The sequence below is a fragment of the Terrapene carolina genome, unplaced genomic scaffold, assembly GCF_002925995.2.
Source record: "Terrapene carolina triunguis isolate 2854851 unplaced genomic scaffold, T_m_triunguis-2.0 Scaffold95, whole genome shotgun sequence".
Taxonomy (NCBI): Eukaryota; Metazoa; Chordata; order Testudines; family Emydidae; genus Terrapene; species Terrapene triunguis.
Window position 1 is genome coordinate 474,150 of NW_020664446.1, and position 17,540 is coordinate 491,689.

At 48.8% G+C, this 17,540-nt stretch overlaps 2 protein-coding genes across 3 annotated transcripts in view; both read left to right on the plus strand.

Moving 5' to 3' along the window:
* Positions 1-12,925, plus strand: part of LOC112107195 (cytochrome c oxidase assembly protein COX15 homolog) — a 13,570-nt gene extending 645 nt beyond the window's left edge. For both annotated transcript variants that reach the window (XM_026650980.1, XM_026650979.2), the window contains 7 exons: positions 1,534-1,656; positions 1,972-2,158; positions 2,501-2,668; positions 9,317-9,398; positions 9,767-9,921; positions 11,791-11,904; positions 12,271-12,925. In XM_026650980.1, coding sequence (XP_026506765.1) covers positions 1,534-1,656; positions 1,972-2,158; positions 2,501-2,668; positions 9,317-9,398; positions 9,767-9,921; positions 11,791-11,904; positions 12,271-12,402 — 961 coding nt within the window. In that variant the 3' untranslated portion in view covers positions 12,403-12,925. The remainder of the gene's footprint in view (positions 1-1,533; positions 1,657-1,971; positions 2,159-2,500; positions 2,669-9,316; positions 9,399-9,766; positions 9,922-11,790; positions 11,905-12,270) is intronic.
* A 3,958-nt stretch (positions 12,926-16,883) lies between these two features.
* LOC113406379 (V-type proton ATPase subunit e 2) overlaps positions 16,884-17,540 on the plus strand; it is a 6,634-nt gene continuing 5,977 nt past the window's right edge. The window contains exons 1-2 of the mRNA XM_026650945.2: positions 16,884-17,036; positions 17,123-17,170. Of these exons, the coding sequence (XP_026506730.1) occupies positions 16,933-17,036; positions 17,123-17,170 (152 nt within the window). The 5' untranslated portion in view covers positions 16,884-16,932. The remainder of the gene's footprint in view (positions 17,037-17,122; positions 17,171-17,540) is intronic.

The following is a 17,540-nucleotide window of genomic DNA, read 5'->3' on the forward strand; positions in this document are numbered from 1 at the left end:
GGCCCTACACAGACCCCGCCTCGGGCCCTACACAGGCCCCGCCCGGCGGGCCGGGGCTCCGCAGAGTCCCTGCAGCAGCTGCCTCTGGCCAGGCCCCTCGCCTAGGAATGTAAAAGTTTAATCAGTTATCCTATAAGCTTGATACTTATCCATTTCTGTTAACGATTAAACTCTGCCCGGGGTCCCAGCTGCCGCCCCACACAGAGCCCTAGGAACCCCCGTGGCGCGCAGCAGAGCCCTGCCTAAAACATGGGGATGCTGCAGCTCCCCCTCCCCGCAGTTCATCAGTTACATGGTTATTGTTTTTACACGTTATTTACATCACTACCTCTCATCCACACAAAGTGCTGCTGAAAATACTATTGATCTACTTCCAGCCCACCTTCAGTTTCCTGCATTGCCATCCCTTTTCCCTGTGTGCCACGTTAACCTGCTTTTCTTAAAGGCCCCTCGCCACCCCATCCAGATGGACCTGCATGGTTTCTCATGTCTTCCTCTGAAGCATATGGTTTGGGGGATTCTGAGACAATACTGAGCCAGACAGAACCCTGATCTTGTCCTTTGTAGCAATATCTTTCATTGACTGCCTTCCCATTACACCTTCATGTCCTCCTCCTCCTGATCCCACCTCCAAGTCTTTTTCCCACACTTCCCTGGGTACCTGGGTCTTCCATACTGACCTGCTTCTCCAAAGCTCCATGCTCTCCTCTAAATTCCTGCACCTTTTATGACATTTCCCCTCTCTGCAGAAGTGTTAAGGAATTGATGAGAGAATATCTTAGAACAGTGACTGCATCCAGGCAAACAAACGAGTGAAGGAACTTTAACAAGTCAGGTGTTTAAAATTCACCATTCTCACACTGCCTTTTCTTTGGCACCCATTCCCCTCTCCCTTATTTGTATGTCATCTGTTTAGATTGTAAGCAATCTGTGGGGAGAACCTTGTTTTCATACCTGTCTGTACACCACTATGCAGCTAGTGCTGTGCAAATAATAAATACCCCCAATCTTGTCTGAACTGTTTTGAATCTACAGCACTCTATTGTATGTGGCTAGTGATTTATTTCTTCACCCCCAAATGAGTAGTGTCTTACTGGTCCCTTTCCTTTTCCATCAGTAAGCTCATCCACTCCTTAATTGTGGGCTCTGTCACAGACCCAGCCTTTTTCTTCCCCCCTCTCCCTTCTGTGATCATCTCTGTAGAAGTAATTGATCTTTATTGCAGCCTCATTCTTCCTCTATGTAGGGCTAAATGGTGTCAGTTATGAGGACAATATCCTTCTCACTAGATATGGGGGGGCTGCAAGGCAGATCTTATCTTCATTGCATTGCTTCCAACTTCAGTTTGTTGTACCCACCTCTGGCTAGTATGTGCCTGCTAACTTTTTTTGGCCTAGTTCATAGGGTCCTTACTCCCCATCACCTTTGCTGCTGAGGGGTGGCTGCAGTTCATCTGGGGAAATGCTGCCAGCGCTCTCCTTATTTTGGTTAAGGAGTGAGTGAGTCACATCTGTGTGTATCTGTCCCTCCTAGGCTGACAGAGTCTGGGCTCTCCATGGTCGACTGGCACCTGGTGAGGGAGATGAAGCCCCCACGGACACAGCAGGAATGGGAGGCTGAGTTCCAAAAATACCAGCAGTTTCCAGAATTTAAAATGTAAGTGCTGTAGGTTCCAGGCAGAAGGACTGAGATGGGACAGGGAATCCTCCCCTTTGTGTTCACAGAGCCCAGACTGACTGTGAGTCAGCAGCACAAGGCTCTTTCTTTCTATGGGAATGGACTAGCTCCAACAAGGGGCACTCAATACATAGCTGACAAGGATCCAAAGGTGGCTTTGGTGCTCATCTTCCCTGGCTATCCCTGTTCTCTCCAAGGTGAAGAAAACCCCTGTGAAATTGGGAGTGTGAAGGTAGCCACTGTTCCATACCAGGGAGTTCCTTGCTTATTCTTCTGCTCTGCCTTTTCCAACAGCCTGAATCATGACATGACATTGAGAGAGTTCAAGTTCATCTGGTACATGGAGTATTCGCACCGAATGTGGGGTCGGGTTGTAGGTTTGGCCTACGTTCTGCCTGCTGTCTACTTCTGGAGAAAAGGCTGGCTCAGCCACCCCATGAAGGGGCGTGTCCTTGCCCTCTGTGGGCTTGTCTGCTTCCAGGTAAGGGAGCCTGCAGCTGCTGGGATGTGTAGCATTGGCTCTAGGGGCTTCTGGGGGATGATGATGTGCAGTGGTGATGCCTAAGTATTTCTTGAGTGGTGGGCTGAGACTATGGCATCTGTGAAGGCTTTGGATGTTGGTACTGATGGTGGAAGCATAGTTATTGTACAGCTAACACCTGTATGATGTTTAAGGTCAGTGCTGGAACAGATAACTCCTTTCCTTTACCAGGGTGAAATTGACATGAAGGTGGGTTCTTTGTTTCTTCCAGCTGAGGCTATGGAAGGGGGCTGGGTTTTGCCCCTCAGTAGCTCTCATGTAATCTCTTTGATCCTTTGGCAGGGACTGCTAGGCTGGTACATGGTGAAGAGTGGATTGGAAGAGAAGCCGGATTCTCATGACATCCCCCGAGTCAGTCAGTACCGTCTAGCAGCACATCTAGGCTCTGCACTAGTTCTGTACTGTGCCAGCCTGTGGAGTGGACTGTCCCTACTGCTCCCACAACACAAAGTAAGCGGTCCATGCGTAGTATATGGGGAATGCAGGAATACAGTGTTGGTGCAAGAATCTGGATGGGTAGTTGGGGTTCCAAGGCTTCTTGGAATATCTTTGTTTTAATGAGGAGCTTAAAGGAGTAGGGAGGGTGAAAGGTAATAAATAGCACAGCCCTCACATCTCTGCTTCTGGCTTATCTTTGATCTGACAAAGTACATTGCAAAACACTGCGGCATAGAATGACTAACTGTGGGATAATCTCCTTCAGCATCCCAGTCCATCCTGATTGCCAGTGATGCCTCACCCTTATCTTGCCCCCAGCACTCTTTCACTGGGACCTGTGGCTAACAGAAGATAGTTCTGAGTTCTTTGGCTTAGACACTTTGTTCCATTAAGGAAGAAGTCAAGAAAAGGCATTGGGGTATCCCCAGAGTCAGAGTATTTGGCCCGGGAAGCAGGGGATTGCCCTGCATCAGGATTGGATCAAGTGCTGGGGCATTGTTCCAGTAAATTTCTGCTGGCCCCATTGGTTTCTGTAGGATTAAAGATTTCACAAGTAAATAAAAGGCTAGTTTTTGTGGTTGCAAAGAACCACCTGAGTGCGACTCTGCTGAGCTGCTGTTACTGAGCCTGATCCGGACAAAAAAAATACAACCAAGCATAGTCCCTAACACATCTACTGAAACCATTCCCTGACTTGTATTCGAACTGCATGACTTTAGTGGTGTGTGAAGTGTTTTGCATTTAGATTCCCATGCTTAATGAGAGCATTGAAATGGTTGCTGTTAAGCTTTGAAATGCACGCTTCTGGTTGGGAAAGGGGGAGGTCCCTACCATCACTTCTGATGTGGCTTGTTTGGAGACAGCTTCCTGCTGAGCTGGGCTATTTGACAGTGAAAAGAGAGAAACTTTCTTTTTTCAGTGAAGATTTACAATCTGAAGGATTCTTCTCCCCTTCCCCCCCTCCACTTAAGCTGCGGGCTCCGTGACTCTCCTATAATCTGCCTGATGTCAGGGAAGTGGGGGTTGGGGAGGAGGAGTTTTGTTTAATGGAAACTGCTATGCAACTTTAACTACAGTGGTACAGTACCAGGAGCTCACTGGAATCTCCCTCCGCCCAATAATGGTGCCACTGACTTCCACTGCAGGCAGCAACTCCCCCTTCTGGTTTAGAGATGATAGCACCGTCAGACCAGTGGACCCTCTATTCCAGTATCCTGTCTTCTGACCGGTTTCAGGGTGGTAGCCGTGTTAGTCTGTATCAGCAAAAAGAACGAGGAGTACTTGTGGCACCTTAGGCCTGGTCTACACTACGGGATTAATTCGGATTAAGCAGCGTTAATCCGAATTAACCCTTCACCCGTCCACACTACAGAGCCAGTTAATTCGAATTAAAGGGCCCTTTAAATCGATTTCTGTACTCCACCTCGACAAACGGAGTAGAGCCTAAATCGATTTTGTTAATTCGAATTAGGGTTAGTGTGGACGCACACCACCGAATTACTGTGTTTAAGTTAATTGGGGTAGTGTGGCCGCACACCACCGAATTAATGTGGTTAAAAACCGAATTAAGGTGCTTAGTGTGGCCGCGCACAATCGAATTTATACAACCTGTTTCCCAAATTCGAATTATCTAAATTCGGATTAATCCTGTAGTGTAGACATAGGCTCAGAGACTGACAATAGCCAGTGCCAGATGCTACAGAGGGAATTAACAGAATATGGCAGTTATCGAGTGGACCATCCCCTGTCGTCAGTCCCAGCTTCTGGCAGTCAGAGGTTAAGGGACATCCAGAGCATGGGAAGGCATCTTTGACCATGATGGCTAATAGCCACTGATGGACCTATGCTCCATTAATTTATCTGATTCTTTTTTAACCCACTTATACTTCTGGCCTTCACAACATCCCATAACAACAAGTTCCACAGGTTGACTTTGCATTGTGTGAAGCAGTACTTCATGCTGCCTATTAATTTCAGTTCAGTTCAGTTCTCGGTTTATGTGAAGAGGTAAATAACACTTCCTTATCACTTTCTCCATGTCATTCATGATTTTATGGACCTCTATCATATTCCCCCATCCCTTACTCATCTCTTTTGTAAGATAAACAGTCCCAACCTTTTTAATCTCTCCTCATATGGAAGCTGTTTCTTACCCCTAATCATTTTTGTTGCCCTTCTCTGTACTTTTTCCAATTCTAATATATCATTTTTGAGATGGGGCGACCAGACCGGCACACAGTATTCAAGGTGTGGACGTACCATAGATTTATATGTTAGCACTATGATATTTTCTGTCTTATCTATTTCTTTCCTAATGGTTTCTAATATTCTGTTAGTTTTTTTGACTACCATTGGACGCTGAGCAGATACTTTCAGAGAACTATCCGTGATGTCTGCAAGATCTTTCTTAAGTGGTAACAGCTAATTTAGTCCCCATCGGTAGGTTTGTATAGTTCGGATTATTTTTTCCAGTGTACATTAGTTTGCATTATCAGTGCTGAATTTCTGTTTCCTAGTCACCTAGTTTTGTGAGATCCCTGTGTAACTCTTTGCAGTCTGCTTTGCACTTCACTATCTTGGTAATTTTGTATCATCTGCAATCTTGGCCACCTCTCTATTTACCCCTTTTTCCAGATCACTTATGAATATGTTGAACAGCACAGGTCCCAGTACATATCTTTGGGGAGACCCTGCTATTTACCTCTTTCCATTGTGAAAATGGACCATTTATTCCTACCCTTTGTTTCCTATCTTTCAACCGGTTTCTGATCTATGAGATGACCTTCCCTCTTACCCTAGGACTGCTTACTTTGCTTAAGAGCCTTTGGTGTGTGACCTTCTCAAAGGCTTTCTGAATGTCCAAGTACACTCTATCCACTGGATAACTCCTGTCCACATGCTTGTTGACCCCCTCAAAGAATTCTAACAGATTGAGGAGGCATGATTTCCCTTTACAGAAGCCATGTTGACTCTTCCCCACATATTGTGTCTGATAATTCTGTTCTTTACTATAGTTTCAACCAGTTTGCCTGGTACTGATGTTAGGCTTCCTGGCCTGTTATTACCAGGAGTGCCTCTCTGGGACCTTTTTAAAAATCAGCCTTCCCTTAGCTACCTTCCAGTCATCTGATACAGTGGATGATTTAAGTGATAGTTACACACCACAGTTAGTAGTTTTGCAATTTCATATTGGAGTTCTGTCAGAACTCTTGGGTGAATGCCATTTGGTTCTAGTGATTTATTACTGTTAATGTATCAGTTTCTTTCAAAACCACTGAGTAGTTATCAGTGGTTCACAGTCAAGCTGGAAGGGGATATCGAGTGGGGTCCTGCAGCGATCAGTTCTGGGTCCAGTTCTGTTCAATGTCGTCATCAGTGATTTAGATAATGGCATGGAGAGTACACTTAAAAAGTTTGTGGACGATACCAAGCTGGGAGGGGTTGCAAGTTCTTTGGAGGATAGGTTAAAATTCAAAATGATCTGGACAAACTGGGGAAATGGACTGAAGTAAATAGGATGAAATTCAATAAGGACAGATACAGAGTATTCCCCTTAAGAAGGAATAATCAGTTGCACACATACAAAATGGGAAGTGACTGCCTAGGGAGGAGTACTGCGGAAGGGGAATCTGGGGTCATAGTGGATCACAAACTAAATATGAGTCAACAGTATAACCCTATTGCAAAAAAAGCAAACATCATTCTGGGATGTTTTAGCAGGAGTGTTGTAAGCAAGACACAAGAAGTAATTCTTCCGCTCTACTCCGTGCTCATTAGGCCTCAACTGAGGTATTGTGTCCAGTTCTGGGCGCCATGTTTCTGGAAAGATGTGGACAAATTGGAAAAAGTCCAAAGAAGAGCGACAAAAGATTTAGAAAACATGATCTGTGAGGGAAGATTGAAAAAATTGAGTTTGTTTAGTCTGGAGGAGAGAAGATTGAGAGGGGACATAACAGTTTTCAAGTACATAAAAAGTTGTTACTATGAGGGAGGGAGAAAGGAGAAAAATTTTAATCTCTGAGGTTAGGACAAGAAACAATGGGCTTAAATTGCAGCAAAGCCGGTTTAGGTTGGATATTAGGAAAAAAAACCCTTCTGTCAGGATGGTTAAGCACTGGAATAAATTGCCTAGGGAGGTTGTGGGATCTCCGTCATTGTCTAACCTGCTCTTAAAAATCTCCAAACACCTCTCGGATGGTTTAGATCGGGGTGGCCAAACTTACTGACCCTCCGAGCCGCATATGACAATCTTCAGAAGTTCGAGAGCTGGGGTGCACCTGCCGGGGCTCGGGGCTTCAGCCTTGCAGGGCGGGGGATCTCGGGGCTTCAACCTCATGGGGGGTGCCTGCTGGGGCTTGGGGCTGAAGCCCTGAGACACCCCTCCCTGGTGGGCAGAAGCCAGAGGTGGCGGGGACATCATATACCCACTCCAGATTTTTCCCAGGGTTTGCTGGCCCCACACAGTCACATGATGCCACTGGGCTCCTTCCCTGCATGTGGCAGGTGCTGGAGTGCAGCGGCCCCTCCCTGCAGCTCCCAGCTGTTTGCTGCTTCATCTCCATGGGGAGCTAACACCTGGGAGCTGCAGGGAGGGACTGCTGAGGGGAAGAGAGGGGCATGCCTGGGGGACGTGACTCAAGCTGTTGCGGGGCCCGAACCTTTAAATTCTGCCTCCTCTCTCATCTCTGGCAGATGTCCCTAACCCCACCACCCCACTGCAGGGCAGAAGCCCTGAGCTCCCCCCAGCCCAGTCTGGTAGGCTGGGGAAGGTAGGGAGGGCTCCACAGGCCACACTTTAATGGTTAAAAAAAGCTGCATGTGGCTCACAAGCTGCAGTTTGGCCACCCCTGGTCTAGGTAATACTGAGTCCTGCCATGAGTGCAGGGGACTGGACTAGATGACCTATCAGGTCCTTTCCAGTCCTGTGATTCTATGATTCTAAAACCACCTCCATTGACAACTCAATCTGGGACAGTTCCTCAGATTTGTCACCCAGAAAGACTGGCTCAGGTGTGGGAATCTCCCTCCCATCTTCTGCAGTGAAGACCAATGTAAAGAATCCATTTTGTTTCTCTGCAATACCTTTGTCTTTCTTGAGTGCTCCTTTGACATCTTGAATGTCTAGTGGCCCCACTGATTGTTTGGCAGGCTTCCTGCCTTTGATATACTTAAAACATTTTTGCTGTTAGTTTTTGTCTTTTCCTGGTTGCTTTTCAAATTTTTTTTTTGGCCTGCCTAATTATACTTTTATGCTTGACTTACCACAGTTTGTTCCTTTCTATTTTCCTCAGTAGGATTTGACTTCCAGTTTTTAAAAGATGTCTTTTTGCTTCTAACCACATCTTTTACTTTGCTGTTTAGCCATGGTGGCATTTTTTTTGGTCATCTTACTATTTATTTTTAATTTTTATTTGAGGTATGCATTTAGTTTGAGCCTCTATTATGGTGTTTTTAAGTACTTTCTATGTAGCTTACAGGTATTTCACCCTTGTGACTGTTCCTTTTAATTTCCATTTAACTAGCTTCCTCATTTTTGTGTAGTTCTCCTGTTTGAAGTTAAATGCTGCTGTGGTGGATTTCTTTGGTATCTCCCCGGCCCCCTTCCCACAAGGATGTTAAATTGAATTACATTATGGTCAAGTGGTTCAGCTTTATTCATCTCTTGGAGCAGATTCTGTGCTCCACTTAAGACTGAATGAAGAATTGCCTCTCCCTTTTTTGGATTCCAGGACTAGTTGCTCCGGAAAGCAGTCATTAATGGTATCTAGAAATTTTATTTATGCATCCCGTTCTGAGGTGAGACATACTCAGCCAATATGGGGATAATTGAAATCCCCCATTACTGGGCTTTCTCATTTTTTGTAGCCTCTCGAATCTCCCTGAGCATTTCACAATCACTGTCCCATCCTGGTCAGGTAGTCAGTAGTATATTCCTACTGCTATGCTCATATTATTCAAACATGGAATTTCTATCCATAGACATTCTGTAGTACAGTTTGATTAATTTAAGATTTTTAGTATATTTGGCACTCTGCTTTCTTTGACGTATAGTGCCACTCCCCCACCAGCACGACCTACTTTGTCATTCCTGTATATTTGTACTCTGGTATTACGGTGTCCCTTCGTTGTTCCACCACATTTCTGTGATGTCTATTGTATCAATATCCTCGTTTAATATCAGGCACTCAAGTTCACCCATCTTAATATTTAGACTTCCAGCATTTGTATACAAGCACTTACAAAATTTTGTCAATATTTGTCTGCCTTCCTATGATGTAATTGAATGGGTCTTTTTCATTTGACTGTTTCTCTTCAGTTCCTATCTGTATTTTATCAACTTCTGTCGTCTCCTCTTTACTAGGATATAAATCTTCCCCTTAAGGGGTGTCTCCGAAAGGTGTGTTCCTTCACACTATTGATCATTGTGTCCTGTTGCTGTGAAAAGGGAGCAATTAGTGTTCTCTTTAATCACAGGAATTTCCCCTTTGACGTGTTGACTGCATTCACAAGCGGCCTCACTCTTTCTGTCTGTTTCTGCACTGGAGGAGCTTTCCTCACCTGGTGCAGCCAGCTCGTCCCACCAGGAGCATCAGTGCTCAGTCTCTTGCAAGGCCCCTGGGGAGTTTTTCTATAGCCCTTTTTGCGGCTTGTGTTTTACAGTTACCTGAAACCTATCAGCTTCTCCGTCTGAGACGATTTGCTCATGGGACAACAGGTCTCATCTTCCTCACTGCTCTCTCAGGTAAGGGCCTCTCCCATTGTGAGGCTGCCTCCCTGCCTGCCCTATCACTCTCCTGAGGGGGTGGAATATATCAGATCCCCAAGAAGTTTCATGTCCCATGGGGGTTTAGCTCCTTTCACATGTATAGGCACCTCAGAATTGCCCTTGACGGTCCCAGACGGAGCAGCTGGAACATCTCCTGCAGGGCAGACTGTGTAACAGAGCATCACTGTCTGATCACCAATGTGTTGCTGTAGAAGGAATACAAAACCAGGTTCCTCTGTCCTCAAGCCCAACTCCAAACTTGCCTATCTCTAGAGGCTAGTCTGGTGTATCACCTGCCTTGTCCCTGGTATGTTAGTACCTAACTCTCTTCTCTGGAATTACAGGTGCCTTTGTGGCCGGACTGGATGCAGGCCTTGTGTACAACTCCTTCCCCAAGATGGGGGAGCGCTGGATCCCAGACGATCTCTTCTCCTTCTCCCCAGTGCTGAAGAACATCTTTGAGAATCCCACTACTGTGCAGTTTAATCACAGGATATTGGTGAGTGCCACTCAGTCTCTTCTGGGGACCATGCCATCCTGTCATAACTTTCCCTTCATTGGTCTCCTAAAGTCCGACAGCTCACTCTCCGCCTGCCTCCCACAGTGAACGGGGGTGAACTTCAGGGCATCCTATTCCTGGGAACTCATTACCTTCAAAAGGAGGAAACATGGTCTCTTAGCTGGCATGAGTCTCCTATTTATCTGTGAGGTAGTCTTGTTTGCTGGTGGTGGTCTTACTTCCACACCTGGCTTCCCTCCAGAAGGGACATGTTGGGAACAAGAGCCCTTCCCTCTGTGTGCCTCAGTTTCCCCAATCTGTAAATGGGGGATAAAGATGTCCGGCTCCTTCGTAAAGTGTTCTGAGAACCCTGGATGAAATAAAATTCGGATATCAGTAAAGAATTGGATATTGTACATCAGGGAATCCTTTACTTAAATGCCTTAACACTCAGAATGCTGTACAACTGCAAAGCTCTGTGCAAATAAGAACATAAGAACGGCCGTACTGGGTCAGACCAAAGGTCCATCCAGCCCAGTATCCTGTCTACCGACAGTGGCCAATGCCAGGTGCCCCAGAGGAAGTGAACCTAACAGGTAATGATCAAGTGATCTCTCTCCTGCCATCCATTTCCACCCTCTGACAAACAGAGGCTAGGGACCCCATTCCTTACCCATCCTGGCTAATAGCCATTAATGGACTTAACCTCCATGAATTTATCCAGTTCTCTTTTAAACGCTGTTATAGTCCTAGCCTTCACAACCTCCTCAGGTAAGGAGTTCCACAAGTTGACTGTGCCCTGTGTGAAGAACTTCCTTTTATTTGTTTTAAACCTGGCCCCTAGTTCTTATATTATAGGAACAAGTAAATAACTTTTCCTTATTCACCTTCTCATGATTTTATATACCTCTATCATATCCCCCCGTTAGTCTCCTCTTTTCCAAGCTGAAAAGTCCTAGCCTCTTTAATCTCTCCTCATATGGGACCCGTTCTAAACCCCTAATCATTTTAGTTGCCCTTCTCTGAACCTTTTCTAATGCCAGTATATCTTTTTTGAGATGAGGAGACCACATCTGTACGCAGTACTCAAGATGTAGGCGTATCATGGATTTATATAAGGGCAATAAGATATTCTCCGTCTTATTCTCTATCCCCTTTTTAATGATTGCTAACATCCCGTTTGCTTTTTTGACTGCCGCTGCACACTGCGTGGACGTCTGCAGAGAACCATCCACGATGACACCAAGATCTTTTTCCTGATTCGTTGTAGCTAAATTAGCCCCCATCATATTGTATTTATAGTTGGGGTTATTTTTCCCAATGTGCATTACTTTACATTTATCCACATTAAATTTCATTTGCCATTTTGTTGCCCAATCACTTAGTTTTGTGAGATCTTTTTGAAGTGCTTCACAGTCTGCTTTGATCTTAACTATCTTGAGCAGTTTAGTATCATCTGCAAACTTTGCCACTAACTCAGCTAGCTGCTTGTGCAAGTTCATGTGAACGTTTCTAGTATCCGCAATGTCATGGACTGAACTGCAATTGAGACCACAGACTGAGGGGAATACAGATGAGTGCCTTGAGTTGGGATGGGTGTCGTGTGGTGACACAATGGTCAGAGTTAGGTCTGGTGTTACTGAACACCTTCACTGATGATGTGCTTTAGGTGGCATCTGACACTAGCTAATAATGTGTGAAATGTAACGATGCCCCATAAAACGTTGTCAGTGGAAAATGCAGCCAAACAAGCGTGTGATAATCTCCTTCCAGCCCCCATGTTAGCTGTTGTGTGGGGTTCCTTCCCGCACCCCCAGCCCTTCCCACACCCACTTCCCTCAAGTAACTGCTAGCTTCTTCCACGTCTAGGGGATCACCTCAGTCACTGCCATCACAGCACTCTATCTGCTCTCTCGGAAGATCCCCCTACCACGCAGGACCAAGATTGCTGTGGCCTCTTTAATGGCTGTGGCATATATGCAGGTACTGTCTCCTCTTCTCTTCTAGCACTAAGCTGCTGTGTCACATTCAGCAGAAGTACCTTTAGCTACCCAGGGCTGGCATGTGGAGCTGCAGAGCCCATGGGAAAGTGAAGTGTGGCAGTAACTACGGGGTGGAGGCTGCACAGATCCTGGTGCCTGTGGCACAGTCTGTGCTATATGTGAGGATGGGGAGTCTGGGTCTTGACATTTTTATTTCTGGAGCCTCTCCCTCTCCCAGTGGGTAGGGTTGTGATTGGGAACGTGGGGGTTGCTGGAAATGTATTGACAGGCATACCCCGTGGAGTGCTTTAAAACATCAGTGTTGAATCAGCTGTTGCTCTTCTCACTCCTGGGTGCTTCTTGACAGGTGGGCCTGGGCATCAGCACCCTTCTACTGTATGTCCCAACTCCTCTGGCTGCCACTCACCAGTCGGGATCCCTGGCACTGCTCACGGTGGCTCTGTGGCTTATGAATGAACTACGTCGGGTCCCAAAATAGCCTGGCTTCAACTGGGCTCTCCAAGGACGTCTAGTTCTTTTCCCCACTGCACTGATGTAGATGCTCCGGCTGATTGCTTTCCTCTGTGGTGACTTGCTGGGGTTCGAAGGGTCTCTGAGTGGGGAGTTCTGCTAGCCTCAATTTAGACTGACCAGTATTTGCTGCTTTGTTTACTGCGACAAATTCTTGACTGTAAGATCATGTGCACTTTTGATTGTAAACTTTGTAACGTAAATTAATTTGTTTATTAATCTGCTTGTCTTTGGCTGGATCCCTGGATCATGGGACTGGGAAGTGAGGGATGGACTGGGATGAATCTCCTCTGTGGTGGCAGCTGTTACATGCTGTGGCATCTTAGTTCTTGTCTACACTACACCGTTTTGTCGACAGAAGTCAGCTTTCATCAACAAAGCAGTGGAGGTGTACAAACTACAATGCTCCTTCTGCCGACAAAATTCTCCTGCTTTGCTGACAAAATAAAACCACCTCGATGAAAGGCATAGAGCTTTTTGTGGCAAAGTTATATTGACAGTGTCAGTGTAGACACTGCGCTTGTAAATAGCCTCGAAGAGGTGTCCCACAATGCCCTTGCTGACTGCTCTGGTCAGCAGTTCGAACTCTGCTGCCCTGCACCCAGGTACACAGGTATCTGCCCCTCCCCCTTTAAAGGCCCAGGAAATTTTGAAATTTCACTTCCAGTTTGCTCGGTGTGGAGAGCTCACATTGCATCTTCCCAGCTGACTATGGCGGCTCCACGCAGCAAACGCTCTCTCGCTTGGAGCACAGCTGAGCTGTTGGATCTGTGCAGTCCCAGCTCTGCTCCAGCTGTGGGAACTTTGATACCTATGGTCAGATTTCTCGTGGCATGTTGAATAAGGGCTATGAAGGGGACACACAGCAGTGCCGTGGGAAGATAAAAGAGCTGAGGCAGGTGCACCAGAAGGCAAGGGAGTCAAACTGTTGCTCTGGTGCTGTGCCAAAGACCTGCCGCTTCTATAAGGAGCTGGACGCCATCCTCGGCAGCAACCTCACCTCCGCCAAGAGCCCCGTGGATGCTTCAGTGGGGCTGGAGACAGCGGACTTAACCCCAAAGTCATGGACGAGAGGAGGTCAAGTTGGAGGACAACGTGAAGCACATGGCAGGGTCTTCTGTTGGCACAGCGAATCGGGACCTCTTATCCACTCCGGAAGGGTCTAGCCAGTCCCAGCAGTCCGTCTCTGGCACGTATGATGCAGAAGAGGAGAGCCCTGGTAAGTGATCTTTTTGAGTTGATGATGCTGTTATATGCGGTAGAGCTGACCTTTGCTCTGTATATTCCAGAAGTGGGAGAAGGGATAGAAATGTACAAGACTAGTGGTGTTTGCATGTGCTTCACATTCCCCTATGCAGCTAAGCAGTGCCGCAGAACTGTGTCTTAACGCACACTGAGATTTCACGTGAATCCTCCAGAGAGTTCTCTAGGAAACTTTCCTGGAGGTACTCTCGAATCCTCTGCTGAAGGTTCCTTGGCAGAGCTGCTTTGTTCCTTCCCACGTCATAGGAAACTTTCCCATGCCAATCAGCAATCACTTGTGCCAGGGACCAAAGCAGCACAAAGGGAGTAGCATAGGGATCCAGTCTGAAGCTGCAGGCATGCAGGAGATGCACCCTTGCATACCCTTAGGAGTGAGAGATTGGCTTCAGAGACCCACACCTGTGGAAAATGATGGCAGAATTTACAATATTGTCCTTAGCTGCCTGCAGTGATCCCCTTAAAAAACCACCTAAATCCTTTGCCTCATCTTGAGCCCCATCTCCCGGGCGAAACTCACTATGTTTAGGGCGTTTGCCAAGCTGTGTGCTTGCCAAGGGACAGTGAGAAACTGATTTGTATTTAAAAAGAGATGTATTTTAGGATAATTATTTAATGCTGTGCGTACACTAACAATCATACTTCTGTTTGTTTCTTGTGCTTCTGCAGATGTGGCCTTCAAGGGAACCCCTTATACAACGGCGCAGGGCCTCCGCCAGATAAGGAAGCGACTAAGGAGGACACGTTTCGAGAGGTGCTCCAATCCTCAGATGCTGAAAAACGCAGGGCATGGAGAGAGACTTTAAAGGAAAATTTTAAAATAGGCAGGAGAGAAAGGAGAGCCAGGAGCAAATTTTACTAGGCCAGATGCGGATGATAAAAGTGATGGGAGCAGCAAAAGGAGATGTTGAAGTTCCTAATCACACTGCAGGCAGAACACATGCATGCTCAGCTGCGCCCCCCCTCCCCCCCCCCAATACAGAACTGCTTTCCATGCCCTCCCACAAATTCCTTGCAACATCCTGGCCCATCTCGGTATCCTGTTCACTCCACCCCTTTAGACAGCTTCCAAAATGACTTACAGACAGCTATATGAGCCTATACTGCCCTTTTTGTTTGTGCTGGTAATTGGTATTTAATAAAAACATACACTCTGAAAGATAGCCAGTCTTTGTCTCCTACACATGGTGGTTGCTGCTGGAATAAATACACTGTGGCAATTTGATCATTTATCAGTGATCTGGATGATGGGATTAATTGCACCCTCAGCAAATTCGCAGATGACACTAAACTGGGGGGCGAGGTAGATACACTGGAGGGTAGGGATAGGGTCCAGAGTGACCTAGACAAATTGGAGGATTGGGCCAAAAGAAATCTGATGGGGTTCAACAAGGACAAGTGCAGAGTCCTGCACTTAGGAAGAATCCCATGCACCGCTACAGGCTGGGGACTGACTGGCTAAGCAGCAGTTCTGTAGAAAAGGACCTGGGGATTACAGTGGACGAGAAGCTGGATATGAGTCAGCAGTGTGCCCTTGTTGCCAAGAAGGCCAATGGCATGTTTGGCTGTATTAGTAGGAGCATTGCCAGCAGATCATTATTCTATTCGGCACAGGTGAGGCCACACCTGGAGTATTGTGTCAAGTTTTGGTGTCTCCCCCCCCCCCCCTTACAGGAGGGATGTGGACAAATTGGAGAGAGTCCAGCAAAGGGCAACAAAAATGATTAGGGGTGGCTTCCACACAGCAATGCCATATGCTTCACCACCACGAGGGCAGGTCTTGTTTTAGTGTCCTTGTGCCAACGTGCTGGGGTGAGCTCTGCACAAAGTTCCAGGTAGGTGCCATGCTACTACTCAATGCTTGTTTCTTGAGCCCAAAAGCGACGGTACACTGCGTGCAGCTGTTCTGGAAATGCCAAAAGTAATCTGATGTTTCTTTCCATGGCACACAGCCGGTCAGGCACCTCTGATTCCTGTTCAGTTTAGGAGGACATGATATATTACATGTCCAGCTGTGATGTGTTCGTAACAGTGACTACAACAACAGTTGTTTAGTCTGCAGAAGAGAAGAATGAGGGGGGATTTGATAGCTGCTTTCAACTACCGGAAAGGGGGTTCCAAAGAGGATGGATCTAGACTGTTCTCAGTGGTGGCAGATGACAGAACAAGGAGCAATGGTCTCAAGTTGCAGTGGGGGAGGTTTAGGTTGGACATTAGGAAAACCTTTTTCACTAGGAGGGTGGTGAAGCACTGGAATGCGTTACCTAGGGAGGTGGTAGAATCTCGATCCTTAGAGGTTTTTAAGGCCTGACTTGACAAAGCCCTGGCTGGGATGATTTAGTTGGGGATTGGTCCTGCTTTGAGCAGGGGGGTTGGACTAGATACCTCCTGAGGTCCCTTCCACCCCTGATAGTCTATGAACAGTGACTGTTGAAAAAGGCAGAGAGGCAGTTGGAAGCCCATGGAATGATGGGATGGAAAAACTGCATCATGGGATGTGGCACCTGCGCCCATGATGCACTGCAATCCACTACCGTCCCACGACGCCTAGCTGCAGAAGATGGGGAGCGGCACCGTGCGATAGCTACCCACAGTGCACTGCTCTCGCTGTCGGTGCTAGGGCACCAGCGGGAGGTGCTCTGCCCACAGCAGTGCTGGGAGAACGTGCACAGGCCATGTCATTAGACGGTGTTTGAGTGTCAGCGTAACGTGCTTTGACAAGGCCTCGGGCTCGAGCTCTCCCGGCTGCAGAAAGACCAAGTCACGGGTGAGGCCTGGGGGACCAGATGTCCTGATATTTGGGGCTTTTTCTTACATAGGCGCCTATTACCCCCCCCCCCCCCATGCCGCCCCGCCCCCTGCGAACAACAGCGGCCGCCCGCAGCTCCCAATGTGGGGCGGGGCGAGCAGCAGGGAGCCCTCCCGGAGCCGGCACTGCGCACGCGCTGTCAGCGGGGGCGGACGCGCAGGGCCTCGCCCCGTTGCCCCCTAGCGGCCGGCTCAGGCGGCTGCAGCCCCGCGCTCACGTCACCGTCCGCAGGCCGGCAACTGGCCAATGGAGGCGGCCGCCGTGGGCGGGGCGGAGCGCCCGGGCTAACGCGGAGTGGTCTCCGAGTGCGGCAATGGGCGGGAGCGAGCGGCTGCGTGGGCCAATGGGTCTCGAGGGGGCGGGGCCGCGGCTCGGTACGGTGGCCGCGCTGGTGTGGCGGAGGAGGCTCGGTTTGCTCGCCCGGCCGCCATGACCGCGCACAGCTTCGCGCTGCCGCTGATCCTCTTCTCCGCCTTCTGGGGCCTCGTGGGCGTCGCCGCGCCCTGGTTCGTGCCCAAGGGGCCCAACCGCGGGTAAGAGCCCGGGCCCGCCCCCGCCGCGGGACCCCGCCCGCCCGGCCGCCGCCGCTAACCGGCCTGTCTCTCTCCCCCCCCCGCAGGGTCACCATCACCATGCTGGTCACCGGCGCCGTCTGCTGCTACCTCTTGTGAGTGAGAGCGTGAGTGCGCGCGGGGCGGGGCGCGCGGGCGTCCCTCGGCCGGGGGGGGGGGCGGCGAGTGTCCTGAGGGGCGCGAGCCCAGCTGGGAATTGTGCCAATCCCGCGCTCGGCGCTGCTGGGTGTGTCGGCCCCCGCCTGGCTCGGGGTGTCCCCTCCGCAAGGGGTGCGGGGCCCCCCCCGCCGTGCCCGGCCCCCCCCCGCCCCCCCCCGCGCCCTGCTCCCCCGGGCCCTGCTCCCCCTGCCCGGGCCCCCCCACACCCTGCCCGCCGCGCCCTGCTCCCCCGGGCCCTGCTCCCCTGCCCGGCCCCCCCACGCCCTGCGCCTCCACAGCCCCCCCCACGCCCTGTTCCCGCGCCCT